Consider the following 15,359-nt stretch of genomic DNA (forward strand, 5'->3'; position numbering starts at 1 on the left):
ATGGACGTACAGTATGAGAAGACAATGCGACGTTACTTTCCTGCGACGGAATTAACATGCATGCTCTGCAGGCCTCGTACAGATCATTCCAGGTTAATATAAGAGAGGGGGAGGGAGTGAGGGAAGAGAGAGAGAGAGAATGGAGTTGACAACCACGTGTTATCCAGGGGTGTGGCTATGTCACATGAGGGGAATCCTCTCCTGTAGCTTCACATCAGGTAGCTGCTAACTAGACGATTAGCGCCATGCCCAAGGGAGCGTTTCAGCCCCACCTCCGGGGTGAGTGACCCAGTCAACCCTTGAGAAATCCTCTGCTAATCCTCCCCACCCCCTCCCTCCGCGACACATCACACCCAGAGGTCACCTGCAAGGAGATCTTCAGCAGGTGTCCCGTTGCTATCTAACAATTATTATTTTTGGTCTTATTTAGGGTGTTTTTTTTCTCCCTACGTTTGCTTCATCTGTGGGTGTTTGTGGTGATGTTTTATCATCCGGACGGCTCCTGACCTGTCCTCATTCGGTGGAACCATGCGTCTCCGTGTCCTCTATGTCTCCGTGCTGCTCTACTGGCTAGTCGGCCTGGTCCACTCCTCTTGTCCGTCCCGATGTACGTGTAGCTTCTACGGACGCATAGACGGAGCGGCACTGAGGTATTTACACTGACAAATGTACAATTTCTTAAACTCTTTATCTATTTGGCAACATTGTTCTTTTGTCCTTAAAAGCCCATATAGCTGAACGTTATTTATAGTGGGACATTATTAAATTAAGCTGAACATTGTTCAAGATCAAGAATATCGCCTACCACAACATTTGAATGAAAGTATGGGCCCACAGCATTACAGTGTTGGAACACTGTAATGCTGACTAGCTAAGAGGACTCCTTATGATCAATGTTATATAATGCTTTGAAGTGCAATACCACTCAACGTAAGACTTGACTTAAGTTATTACTCAACATTCCCATCAGGGTTTGTGATAATGAACAACGTTCTCCTAAAACTGGACACCATAGCTTCAAGCCAATACAGGAGACTCACTGCATGCTTGTTTACAAACAAACCACAGTGTTCCTTTAACAAGACAGTGCCAAGAACTCCTATCGTGTCTTTATGTATGGACTCAGTTATTAATATAGATCTGCTTCTATCTCCCTAAACATCGCACTGCGCACCAAAACTCAATTGGGTCATTTTTCTAGTACTGTAGATGACGCATCATCCTGAAATGCCACCGTGCATAAATACTCATTCCTTGTTTAATCCAACAGCAGACACGCTGCCAACACAGACGTATGGTCTGTAATTAGGTCTTTCCATAGTGGTAATTAGATCTTTACTCCTGGGGGTGAGTGGATTGATTCCCTGCCAGGAAATGTACACTTGGCGGAGAACCCCTGAGCATTTTCACTGTGGCAGAACATCATGTTGGCTTTAAACATACTTTAACCAACCAGCAAAAGACCAAATGACCGACCAAATTATTTCTATTAAACAAATCCAGTATTTTCTCCTTTATTCATTTTTATTTATTTTTACAATTCTGTATTTTCTCTTATCCTTTTTTAAATACAGTAGCAAATGACTGACCATTATGTACACAGTTTTCCTAGATCCTGTATTTTCTTCTTTTTTTGGGCTATGCTTTGCATCATGATATATATATATATATATATATATATATTTTAAATTAAATCATTACATGACTACTATTGACTATACATAATGTTCAAAGAGCTACTACAGTGTGCCTCCTTACTTTACAGGGACTACAGATTTAACCCTAAATGTAATTCTAAAGCTAATTCTGGGACAGTTGTTGCACTGTCCAATATAATCTAAAACAAACTGTACTGGAACTGGAACAGATTTACCAACTGCAGTACTGAATCAGTGCCAGGCCCATAGCAATATTATCAGGGACTGGTCAATTGGTAGCGATCATAGAAAGCTCTTCTGTAAGAGAATTCTAGGAGAATAAACTCGTAACCTGGCACCACTATACCCTACCACCTTAAACCTACAGTAGCATCCCTATTCTGGGGGAACGAAAGTAGCAGATCTATAAAGCTCAAGGCACGTTGCAATGCGAGTCATGAGACACATTGTTAGATTGTAGATTGTCGGGGTGTCTATTTTCCGCAAAGAGATTGTGTAGTGTAGAGGGGAAAAAGAGAGGACTAAGTACAGAGTCACCAAAGTCAAATCATTATTACAGGGTTTTAAGTGATTCATTTAAAAAGCAGGTGGCTTGCGCACATCCAGTTCCTGGCTGGTGCTGGACTAAGGTAAATACAGTGAAGAGAAGAAAGTAATAATAATAATAATAATAATACATTTTATTTATAACGCACTTTACATTTGAAACAAATCTCAACGTGCTACAGGCAGAAAAATGTAAAAGAAAAAAATTATAATAAAATTAAAACAGCACACAGGGCAGCTTAAAAGTCCGCAAGCCTGTGTACGGACTACTTTCTTCTCTTCATTTTAAGTGATTAACCCATGAAACATGTACACATTTTGCTTCCTCTCAGGACGGTGCTCTGCAACGACCCGGACACTTCCCTCATTCCCGTCAACGTTCCGGTGGACGCCATCAAACTCCGCGTGGAGCGGACGGCCGTGCGGCGCGTCCCGGCCACGGCCTTCTACTACCTGTCGGAGCTGCGCTTCCTGTGGCTCACCTACAACTCCATCAGCTACGTGGACCCCGGGAGCTTCTACAACCTCAAGGTCCTTCACGAACTGCGTCTGGACGGGAACAGCATCTCCTACTTCCCCTGGGAGTCACTGAAGGAGATGCCTCGGCTGAAAACGCTGGACCTCCACAACAACCGGCTGCACAACATCCCCATGGACGCCATCCAGTACCTCTCCAAACTCACATACTTGGATCTATCCAGCAATAGACTGCAGACCCTGCCCCCTGAATTTATGGATCTCTGGCCTCCCTACAATGGAATGCCTGTCAGCTCCAATACCTCGCAGAAAATTGTGCTAGGTAAGCAATAATCGGGGGGGTAAAGTTTTAACTTCTTGGCTTTTGGACCTGCGTTTCATCTTTCCAGGACCGGGATTTCATTCACTCTGGATCCGTTGTTTCCGGGGCTCCCTCTTAGCGCTTCTACTGCCTGTCTCACTACAAGGGGGATACATTTGTGTTCCACTCGTCCATCACAAATGCATGTCTTGGATGCAAGTAGAAACTATGTTCCTACATAGGGCTGTTAATTAGAAGTGCATCATAAATCTAGGTAGCGACTGCAGTGAGGATGACGTATTACCACTGCTCTGGGTCTATTGGGAGCGGTAACAACATTATGCTAATTTAATGTCACACTTTGAATACATAATCTGATGTGCTTGTCTGCACTTATTGTTATAATAATAATCATAAAATAATTGGCTGTCTTTAATAACATATTATATTATAATAATCCAGTTCAGTGGGAAATATTCCAGACATATTTTGTGCAGGAAACATGGAAAAATCACATCTTGTACACAGCGAAATTACGACTCAATTTTGTTTATAGAGTTGCGGAGGTCTGCACTTGCAGAGGTCTCTCTTTGCAAAAAATAGCCAATCTACAAGCTCACGTGTTGTGAACTAGTAGATCGGCTACTTTTGCCAAATGTTCACCTGTTACGACATGCCCACAATAGGGTCTGTGCATAACTGTACTCCAGGGGGTTCTAGAAGTTGGCAAAGTCATTTTCTGTTCCAAGTTCATTTCCCCATGCCTGCGTTGGCTTGGTAGCCGAATTGACCCACATATCAATCAGTCAAGTTTATTTATATAGACCTTTTCATTCTTTTTTCTGTGCTATTGGACACCCTTTACATCTCTGTGTGGGTTTTACCAATATTGAACCAATGAAAAGTATTAAAAAGCGATTTTGACTAAATCTCCTAACTCTAACTCATAAAACTGTCTGTAAAGCCACATAACTCCAGCTGTTTTTTCCTTAATTGATTAGAATAATGAAATCAGAATGAAATAAATCCTATCTCCACATTAATGGACAAAAACGTCTTAACTTCTTAACATTCAAGTATCTGAGAATGTATAAAGTCACCGTACCAACTTTGATAAGGCAGTATTGTGTTCTAAAAACATGTTTAAAAAAATATATACCGTTATATTATTATTATTATTATTATTATTATATAGCTATAAACATATATATTAAACATAGCTGGTTTCAGTGCGACAGCAGAGATTTGTGTTTCCAAATCTTCTGCAGAGCAATTCAAACGAACCGGAACAGGAAATGTGTATGCCGCCATCTGGAAACCCTTGTAATGTTATGCACAGAGCCTATTTGGAAAGGGATGCTAGGGTCCAAATATGTGCTTAATAACTAGAACATCTGCAGTGGTTGGAGCTGGTTCTTGACCCTGGTGTCGGGCAGACACCAGACAGCACACTTATACTTAATGTACATCGTTGCAATTACTGTAGCTTTCTTTGTCAGGAGAGGACGACAACAGACATAAGATTTTGGATTATATCGGAACAGGATATATACTGTATGTATAATGTATCTATAGAACAGTGATCTGGTAACAGGGTTCTAACATAATACTGAATGAGGGGTTAGTCTCCCTACTGAATCTGGAGCCATGCAATTAACACTCATAGCTCTTTAATGCATAATTACACTTTGGTAAAGGTTTGGGTTGTGTGTAGTTGATGAAGAAAAAGTTGAGTCCGCAACTCTGGTAAATAACACTCAGCTCCACTGATTTATTGGTTGGATCTTCATGATACCTTGTCATGATGTAACTTCAAATATTAGTGATATTTCTTCAATAGGTGTTCCGGTGAATAAAATAAAAAAGACCCCAGACTCAGTCAATCAATTAAAACCTTTGCAACCACTATATTAATGGCAAGTATTTCAAGTCGAAAAATCTGAACTAACCCCACAACAAATGTTAAGTCATGTGACCCATGGGATTTATTAAAAGTACTCATCTCTATGCATGCATACCGTTTCATGCACACAATCACCATAATCGATGATTTGCGGCTCAAATTAACTACATGAACCCTAGAGTCCCTTTTCTGGACATGTTATAATATGTGAACATTCTGTGAAAAAACAGCAGATAAGACTGCCTATTCTTGGCAAAAAGGGTACCAAGTACGGACCGCTAGCTGAGGGGACCCCGGGTCCGCGGTCAACAAAGTATATCGGGTTTAAGTGGTTAAATGTAGCCGATCCTCACACTATCAAGTAGAACTAAATAGCGGTATCATAAATTCACAAAGCCACCTTCCTGACCACCTTCAAATGCCAGGACTCTTATTTTTATTTAGTAAGTGATTTGAATAAAGTCTACCGAGAATGATTAATTTCAAGCCCTTGCTGCTGCATGAGAGATACACAACATGCCAATGGAGATGAAAGTGTGGCCTCTTTAGCTCTGTTGCAAACAGGAGAGAGGGATAATGTTAAGAGGGTCTTTAACGCCAAGAGAGCTAATCCCTACTGAAAAAGCACTGGCCGTACTACTTGAAGGAGAAACAGATTACACTGTAGCAAAAACACCTGTTGTCTTTGATAACTTTTTAAATCTAACTAACTATAAGTATCTAACTCGTAACTAAAAAAATATATAAATATATTGTTCTAGTAGGCCTATAAAGGTTACATTCACCAATTAACTGAACCCAGGGGAAGCAATTGTGGTATTTCTCTGAACATCATAAGGACTTCTAAGCGGAATCTAAACGGATGCATACTGCAAGCGAGTTCAGTGTGTTGTATGAAGACTGCTGTAGTGCATTATAACCATACTACTGGTTTATAAAAGTGCATGGCAACATGGGAGGGAGCTGATGGAAGGAGGGACTTAATACCACATAGTGGACGAAGGCCAGCTTTGGTGTTTGGCCGCCGTTAAGAACATGCTAATCTGGTTAACGGTTTTCCTACACGTGCTTTCATGTGCACAGTGTGTACAGGAGCGGTTGAAGTCAATGAGGTAAGGGTATAAAACAAAAAGAAAAAAGACCTAATAATACTATTCAGTTTTCAGCTTCACCCAGTGGTCAGACTTGAGCAGTTAACTGTCTTGTTTAGGGACCGCTCAATACATTGCCTGTCTTTAGGGCAGGACTTCCGTTGTATGTACAAATCATTATCAGAGTAAGCATGAATGTCAGTCAACAAATGGCAGGGTAAATAGTCACATATAGTATATAAAAGGCAAATAGAAGAATGTAGAACAATCCTGTAAATAACATTCTTAACATTTGCGGTCAAGCAAGAACAAACCTAATGACAAAAACATATGTTAAGTAACCAACATCTGTATTCATTGTATAACTAGAATCTATCAAAGGGTGACAGGAATGAATACAAAGAGAGAGGAGTGGTAGGGGGTGAGGTGGAGAGGGACTTTATCCCACAGCTTGGGAGCCAGGAGGGAGAAGAGTAGGCCTATAGGCCTATATTGGAACGTTGGCGTGTAAGGTGTTTTCAAACAGCCTTCCTGTGTTATTTGGTGTTGTAGGTTGAAATATGCCCATGTAGAGATATAGTATAGTTACTTTGTCAAGTAAGCTTGATTTTCTGAGTGTCTTTAAAATATGGCAATTTTCATCCCCCACCATAAGAGCTCAGCAGGACAGCCTGGGACCCCTTTCTCAATCCAGGCCCATACTGTGGTTGCGGTTTCTTCTAATTTAAAACCTATTTAAGCTTTACTTATATACATGTATACTATACTGTGTTTACATGTGTTTTTAAACAGCAAAAGCATCATTTGTGGGATTGCAATTATTACCGTATGACACAGCTCTGTTTACATATCCGTTTACACATTTATTTATTCATTATTTATTAGGTCTATATCTGAAACTGTACGTACATTTCTTTACTTTGGCAATATAAACATGCTTCCTGCATGGGCCAATAAAGTCCCTTTGAATTGAACTGAATAGACAGCCACTTCAACTGATTCCAAAGTAATCCTACCAAACCATATACTTTATATCATATCTCTCATCATCAGGTATGCAGGACAACCCCTGGCAGTGTGTCTGCCGCCTCTCTAAGTTGCTCGAGATTTCCAAGATGACGGACACACCTGTGATTCTCATGGACCGGGTCCTGATCTGTGTGGAACCAGAAAATCTGTCTGGTGTCCCTTTCCAACGTGTTGAACTGGACCAGTGTGTCAAACCAACAATCATGGTCTCTGCCAAAAAGATCACGTCTACCATGGGCAGTAACGTCCTGTTGCGCTGTGATGCCACGGGTTTACCAAACCCCAACCTCGTCTGGACCACAACAAATGGCTCTCTTGTCGACAACACAAGTAATACACTAGTACACACCGACAGCATACTCTCAGAGGATATACTCACGTATAAACTAACTATTGTATATATTTTTGAAAAGCATAAACAATGGCAGAGTACACCTCAATGTCTTAAAATAATTTCTGATTTGACTGAATGTAATTGCTTTTTGATATGCATAGAAAATGCACTCCAATACTGAGGCGCTCACATTGTGCAGGAGTAAAGTTCCTGCCTATCACTGCGGGGACTACGGGTTTGAATCCTCTGTGGTGCCTCCGGTTTGGGGGGGGGGGGTCGTCTCAACTAAAACAATTAGCCCATTGCTAAGCCTGTCAAGCTTTTAACACCAGATATTGGCATGTCAGCCGTTTTTCAACTAGTTCAGTGAGATTCCAAAGGAGATTTCACGCCTTCGTGAAATGAGCAACACAGCTAACCATGTGGTTAGCGCCCCCCAAACAATGAGCAAAATACCCCAGTTGCTCTATTGCACTTGACTTATCCTGAAGGGATGATTGGAGCACACACACACACACACACACACACACACACTCTAAACAAAGTTGCAGAACCCATGCTCAGGTGACAGTCGCACACCTGCCAGCACTTGAAGCTCAAAACGAGAGTGAATACAAACAGAAAAATATTGCATGGGATTTTGGGAGGGAGAGAGAGGGAGTCATTGATCTTCATGAGTTAAGCTGTTGAGTGAAGTCTTCCACACTGTGTAATACATATCATACACCTCTCCTCTTGTGCTTTTGGCTTCGGAAAAGCGGAAAGAAATACGACACCCTCTCTAAATTCTGCTTTCGACCTGAACATTTACATATGCACACCACATCGCCATTCGCTCTTGTGCACCTATATTTACGATGTCTAATGTAGGATTGGATAGTGGCCATCCTACGGAAGCACAGCGCGAATTGTTTGTAGGAGGGAATTCCGGGTGGGAAGGGTGATTTCTGTCACTGCACTAGGACTTACAGGTTAGTCAGGAAACCTGTTTAGTGGGCAGTGGAACTTGAAGGAATAGCATGTAACCAAGGGCACCGCGCACCCCAAAAATCAGTCGGGGTGCATGCAATTTTCTGCTGACATATGCTGACATGTGCATATTGCCAATTGCATTTCATTTTCACATGTTAAAAAAGGGTTGATTGATGCTCTACTAACCTCTTCAGCAACACATTGTTAAGCTGTAGACAAATAAGGCAATGATGAGTTCCTGCATAGGCTACCTATGTTGCACAATCTTTGGAAGAAACCAATACCATAGGGGAAAGGTTGCGTTTGTAAATTATCTTTGTGGAGAGATTAGCTAAGTACTGTATATAAACTCAGCTACAAAAGTTTGGAAACTTAACTTCGGTCCATTATTTCTCCACTTAAATAATACCAATTGGTATTGTATTTTATATCATTTAAATTGTTGATTAGTCACCTTTACAACGAGGTATAGGTTGTAAGGTTCGGGCATTCGTGGAATGAGCAACACAGCTAAACGTGTGGGTAGCGCCTCCAAAAGAAATGCCAAAATGGCAAGTGGTTGGTATTCAACAATTGCTTTGAGTTGCTTAGTGGATTGGATGATTGCACTCTCCCACAGTAATAAGGGGGGGAAAAAACACTTATTGGCAAATTTCACACATTATATCAGTGATAGGGAACCCTAGTAGCGGGTGGAAGATCCAAAAGCAGCTGCAACAGCTTGGCACCAATACCATGCTGGTCAACCAACCTCAGTGCCGTAAATGCTGGTTTTCTTCTCTGGTCAACGAACCTAGCCACATTTTTTGCTGTGGCATCCCATTCCTCAACCAGGTTTTGTTGCAAGTCAGCCAACGTGGTTCTGTTGGTCACTCTAGCACATACAGCATGTCCAAGCTGATCCCATAAGTGTTCAAATGGGTTGAGGTCTGGACTCACGGCAGGCCATTCCATCCTCTCCACTCCCAAATTCTGGAGGTAGGCTACTCTGTGATGACCCTAGCTCTGTGGTGGCAAGCGTTGTCATCCTGGAGGATGGCGTATAGGTCCCAGATTTTGAAGATATGGGATCGCAACTGGCTCCAGAATCTCATCCCGATATCTCACTGCATTGAGATTGACGATGACATGCCTGTGAGAGAGATACTGCCCCATACCATACCAAGCTGTTGTGGCTGCGTAATGCGAATGGATCTTCCAGACGCTACTGGCTTGGGTTCCCTACCTCCGAGTGTAAAATTGCCAATATGTGTATTTGTCTTTTTTGTTGTTTTTTTTTGGGAGAGTGCAATCATCCAATCCACTAAGCAACTCAAAGCAAGGGTGAATACCAACCATTTTTTTGGAGGCGCTACCCACAACTGTAAGAGTTAGAACTTAGCAGTCACTGAGTACACCGGTAATCAGGAATTGGGATTAAATTGGGATATATATATATATATATATATATATATATATATATATATAGTACTGCCATATATATATATATATATAAAGTACTGCCATGACTGATGTGTAGGAAATATTATACATTAAAATGTCCTTAATAGCCCAGTTTACCCTGTTAAATCATTTAGAGAACAGGTCAGGAATTGAGACATTTGATAATGCTTGCCGTTATTTGACTTCCATGTTTGTATGTCATTTTAACAGTGCAGGAATCTCCAGCGGACGGTGTGCAATGGTCCATCATGAGCATAAATGGGGTCATGGCTACAGATGCTGGAAACTACAGCTGCACGGCCAAGAACTTTGCGGGCAAAGCCATTGCCACCATCACGGTTGAGATTGCTGGCCTTGAGAGTGAGACCACCATCATCCCGCCGACTGCCAGCAGCGGGACCACATCGGCCGGCCCGACGGGCCCAACAGGCCATGCAGCCGCAACAAGCGTCACCTCGTCGGACGTCTCCGTCTCGCCCTCGTCGACCACGACCCCTCTTCCCCCAATCACCACCAGCACGACGACAACACCCACCACCACACACCCCGCCCCACCCCCAGCCCCACCGCCCGCTCCGCCCGCCACACCCGCCCCGCCCCCCAAGAAGAAACCCAGCGACGGCAGTAGTCAACAGAAAGGTCCCGTTAGTAGACCTTCCCCGGTCCAGCAAGGAGTAAATGGAAGAAAACTGGCTGCGGACGAAAAGAGCCAGAAGATAGACGCTTCGAAGTCGCTCAGAGAGTTGAGCGTCGTGGAGGAGACGTCGGACAGCGCTGTGCTGCTCTGGACAGTCGATGGGATGCCTAGTGACTCCCCACTGACCGTCGTGTACTCGGCGTACGGTGAGGAGGACATCAAGGACACAGTAGAGACCACCGCCGGCACCGGCAAGGTGTTACTGGAAGGACTGGTATCTGGACTACAGTACTCTGTGTGTTTGGTGGCAACAAACACTGTGGGTAAAGACCCCTGTGTGGACTTCTACACGTTGGAAATCATAGAGGTGGAAGATCATAATGGGCTCCTGCTGGTAATCGGCACTGCAGCCTGCATCGTGGTGCTACCTCTCATCGCCCTACTGCTCTATAAGATCCTGGGTCTGTACAGCCAGAGCAGCAGCTCACCTCCGGACCCACTGGAGTTGCAGAACGACAGCTATGTCACGTTTGAGACCATTACATTGAAACAAAGGGCAATGAACTCGAACTCGAACTCTCACCCAACCCCACCTCAGATGTGGCCCAGGAGACCGACTCAGTCAGAGTCAGATCGATTGTTGCTATGCTCCAGGTCCAGTATTGACTCCCATGAGACCTATAGGAGTGACAGCTCCAGGTCTGAGTTTCTCTGTTGACATCAGGGGACGACAGCCATCTAGCAAACCCACTGCCTTCAACAAGCCTTTTTACGTGACATTGCTGAGTTATTAACGAACATGTTAATAATTCACTGATCAAAGGCAGCCTGTAAAGATTGTTGCGTACACTTGTGGAGATGGGGTTTGTTGGTTTGATAAAACTCAGTCAATACAATTACTTATTTGTATGTACCTATGGAGCCTTACATTCTTCAATATGTTGACATGGTTGGCATCATAGAACCACACTATTGTTGGACTTCAACAAAACCTTTTAAAGAAAGACTTATTACATTAAATGCCAAACGTTTTATTAAACCGTCAGAAGTCAAACCGACTGGTGTGGTAAACACAAGACATTCATGCACAGTGGGGCGTGGTCATCTATCTATAAATGCCACAAGTCTCTCTGTGTCTACTGACAATCCATATGTTGATCTGTCCTCATCAAACCCTGTACACTCAAGACATGCTTCTTATATGGGAAGTACAGAATTAATTCCATGTTGATCTGACCCCCCATAAAGCCAAAGCGCCAGCGCTCGCCCAGCAGCCTGCCGTCAATGAGGCGGATGCATGCACGCTCGCTTCTCGCCCTCAGGCGTCTTACTGGCTAACTATTTATCTCAAATTCATGAAATCAGTTAAATCTGTAAACTGATTAATATTTCATATGCCATATATTTTCAATACAACCAGTTGCCAATAAGTCAGCCACCCGCCAATAAAAACAAGTTGCCCGCTAGCTCACTGCATACTTTTCTGACCTGGCCTTAGTGACTTTTGAATATTAATATTAAAAATATATATATTTTGTTATGAAATAATAATAAAATAACAGTGTTGAAAAAGCTAAAGCAGAAGCACCAACAATTCATCAGTATCAGGAAGAATGCATTGTGCTGTTGAAGGGCATACTCGGCTGAAGGGGTATTGTAGCGGGTGTACACTAGCAAAGAATGTTTGAACTGGGTTATGGTATCCATAACAACAAGCATCAATCCCTGAGCAAAATACTGTAGGACATATATGACACACATTCTATGACCCATCCATGCTTTTATATCCATATGCGTGTGCTTCACTGATCGACCTCTTCTGAGCCCAGATCAGTGGTTTTCTACACTGGCTACAAACATGTCATGACATCACTGATCTTTATCGGTTACAACTCATGGTTGCTTCAAGCAATTGTTGCCTTATTCTATAAAAACCAGACGTGTTTTTTTTAATAATATATATTTCCAGGTCTTTCCGACTAAATGTATTTGTACGTGAACAATGTTGTGAATTTATTTTTAATAAACTGAATATTTGACGAATTATACCTTTGGTAAACTCATGAATGATACCTGTGCTGTGCTACCACATCTAATCAGAGAAAACACAAATCAACTAAGGCTGCCCCAAAATAACTAATAAATAAATGTAAGGTTATATGTATGCTAATCAAACAATTAATAGGTTAACATATGAATCTGTGAACTTGCTTCTCCTAAACAATACAACCTGACACCAAAGAAACGATAGCCGTGAAGTTACACTGATGTATTTCTGACGTAAGCTTTCGATATGACACATGTATATTATTATATAACTGTATATTTGATTTCAGCAACATATGCATCAATCTCTGCATACAGTACACACACACACACACACACACACACACACACACACACACACACACACACACACACACACACACACACACACACACACACACACACACACACACACACACACACACACACACACACACACACACACACACACACACACAATCTTTATTTGCATTCACATTTGACAAGAAATGTCTTCTACAACAAGTGCTTCAGGATACAGATCACGGGTACAGAAAGCATCGCCTTCTCCATATATGGCGACTGCCAATTATTGCAGACATTTTGCCGATGCCTTAGCTCTCGGCTTGGGCATGCCTGCAATCTGCAGGCCCCTCACGACTGATTTATGGACATTACCGAGGCTTCCAAATATGAACACAAGTAGTTTACATTTGTAGCCAAGCTGTATAATAGCATCCTTAAGTCTCTGGTACTTAAGCACCTTGGTAAGGAATGCCTCTTCCAGACTGTGGTCAAATGTACATATACTTCCAAAATGGTCACTTCTCTACTGTCCTCAACAACAACCACACACACACACACACACACACACACACACACACACACACACACACACACACACACACACACACACACACACACACACACACACACACACACACACACACACACACACACACACACACACACACACACACACACACAAGGAACTGTGGATGGAAGTTTCAAAGACTTTGGAGTTGCTACTAGATCCTCTGACATACATCGTACGTTGCAAAATGTGAACGAAACAAATGTGAAGTATAACGTCACATTCATAGAGCTCCAGCATCTCTACACTCAGTTTCCTAGACAACGTAATCTAGACTCGCTGTCTGTCATGGAGAGTCATTATCATTGGACCACACCAAGTCACCGTACCGCTATTTACAGACTCCAGGATGGTGATTGTTGTCTCACTTGTCTGCCAGGGGTGAAACCATGGGAAAAGGTCAATGCCCTGCCGTTAGCGGAGAGCATTATAGCCTGGAGACAGGACAACTTTCTCAGCCAGTCTGTGTAACTCCTCTGTGAGGTGGTTAACTGACTGACGTTGCTGCTGACAATACGACAGTCATGGACGCTGTGAATGAAGCCGTTCTCAGCAGTAAAAAAAAAAAAAAAAAAAAGAGGAAAAAAAAGGAAAAACATGACATTAGATAACCAGATCCGCCGCTCCTTCCCAGTTCTCTGCTAATGACTCAGACAGATACAGGCTGACAGACAGACACACGACACTGACAGACAGACACACGACACAGACAGACTGACAGACAGACACACGACACAGACAGGCTGACAGACAGACACACGACACACAGACTGACAGACAGACACACGACAGACAGACAGACAGACGACAGACAGACAGACACACGACACAGACAGACTGACGTGCAGGCAGAGATGCAGACAGACAGACACACGACAGACAGACAGACACACGACACAGACAGACTGACGTGCAGGCAGGCAGGCAGACAGACAGACAGACAGACAGACAGACAGACAGACAGACAGACAGACAGACAGACAGACAGACAGACAGACAGACAGACAGACAGACAGACAGACAGACAGACAGACAGACAGACAGACAGACAGACAGACAGACAGACAGACAGACAGACAGACAGACAGACAGACAGACAGACAGACAGACAGACAGACAGACAGACAGACAGACAGACAGACAGACAGACAGACAGACAGACAGACAGACAGACAGACAGACAGACAGACAGACAGACAGACAGACAGACAGACAGACAGACAGACAGACAGACAGACAGACAGACAGACAGACAGACAGACAGACAGACAGACAGACAGACAGACAGACAGACAGACAGACAGACAGACAGACAGACAGACAGACAGACAGACAGACAGACAGACAGACAGACAGACAGACAGACAGACAGACAGACAGACAGACAGACAGACAGACAGACAGACAGACAGACAGACAGACAGACAGACAGACAGACAGACAGACAGACAGACAGACAGACAGACAGACAGACAGACAGACAGACAGACAGACAGACAGACAGACAGACAGACAGACAGACAGACAGACAGACAGACAGACAGACAGACAGACAGACAGACAGACAGACAGACAGACAGACAGACAGACAGACAGACAGACAGACAGACAGACAGACAGACAGACAGACAGACAGACAGACAGACAGACAGACAGACAGACAGACAGACAGACAGAAAGATGCTTTCTATTAGGTACAAAAAGTATAATTAAATGATGGTACAATTAAAAACAGATTTATTTTAAAAGATCATATAGATATAGATATCATTTAGAATTGGTATCATGTGTACTGTTTTCTTAGTTCTAGTTATATTACTTATATTATTAATCACTATTATTTGTATACCACATAGTTGACCCAATTGTATACCATATAGGCAAACAAAAGCCAAACAAAAATAAGCTTTACTCTTACAGTACCTGTACTGTACACAAGATTTAACAATAAAGTACAACCTTGAATAGTTAGACGACCCAAAATGCAAAGCAAATGTGTTGTCTGACCAAACAACAAACTTAAAGTAGACTTAAGTGTAAAATACATAACTCACAAGAACTCATAATAA

General features: G+C 42.7%; 1 protein-coding gene across 1 annotated transcript; it reads left to right on the plus strand.

The window, feature by feature from the left end:
• Positions 1 to 528: 528 nt before the first annotated feature.
• Positions 529 to 11,109, plus strand: lrit3a (info leucine-rich repeat, immunoglobulin-like and transmembrane domains 3a; the record flags this gene model as incomplete). Its single annotated transcript, XM_083785765.1, has 4 exons — positions 529 to 650; positions 2,537 to 3,003; positions 7,030 to 7,335; positions 9,965 to 11,109. The coding sequence occupies 4 exons, from the start codon at positions 529 to 531 to the stop codon at positions 11,107 to 11,109; spliced, it is 2,040 nt and encodes a 679-aa protein (XP_083641891.1).
• Positions 11,110 to 15,359: the final 4,250 nt, after the last annotated feature.

The sequence above is a fragment of the Protomyctophum parallelum genome (assembly GCF_964188405.1).
Source record: "Protomyctophum parallelum genome assembly, chromosome: 16".
Taxonomy (NCBI): domain Eukaryota; kingdom Metazoa; phylum Chordata; class Actinopteri; order Myctophiformes; family Myctophidae; genus Protomyctophum; species Protomyctophum parallelum.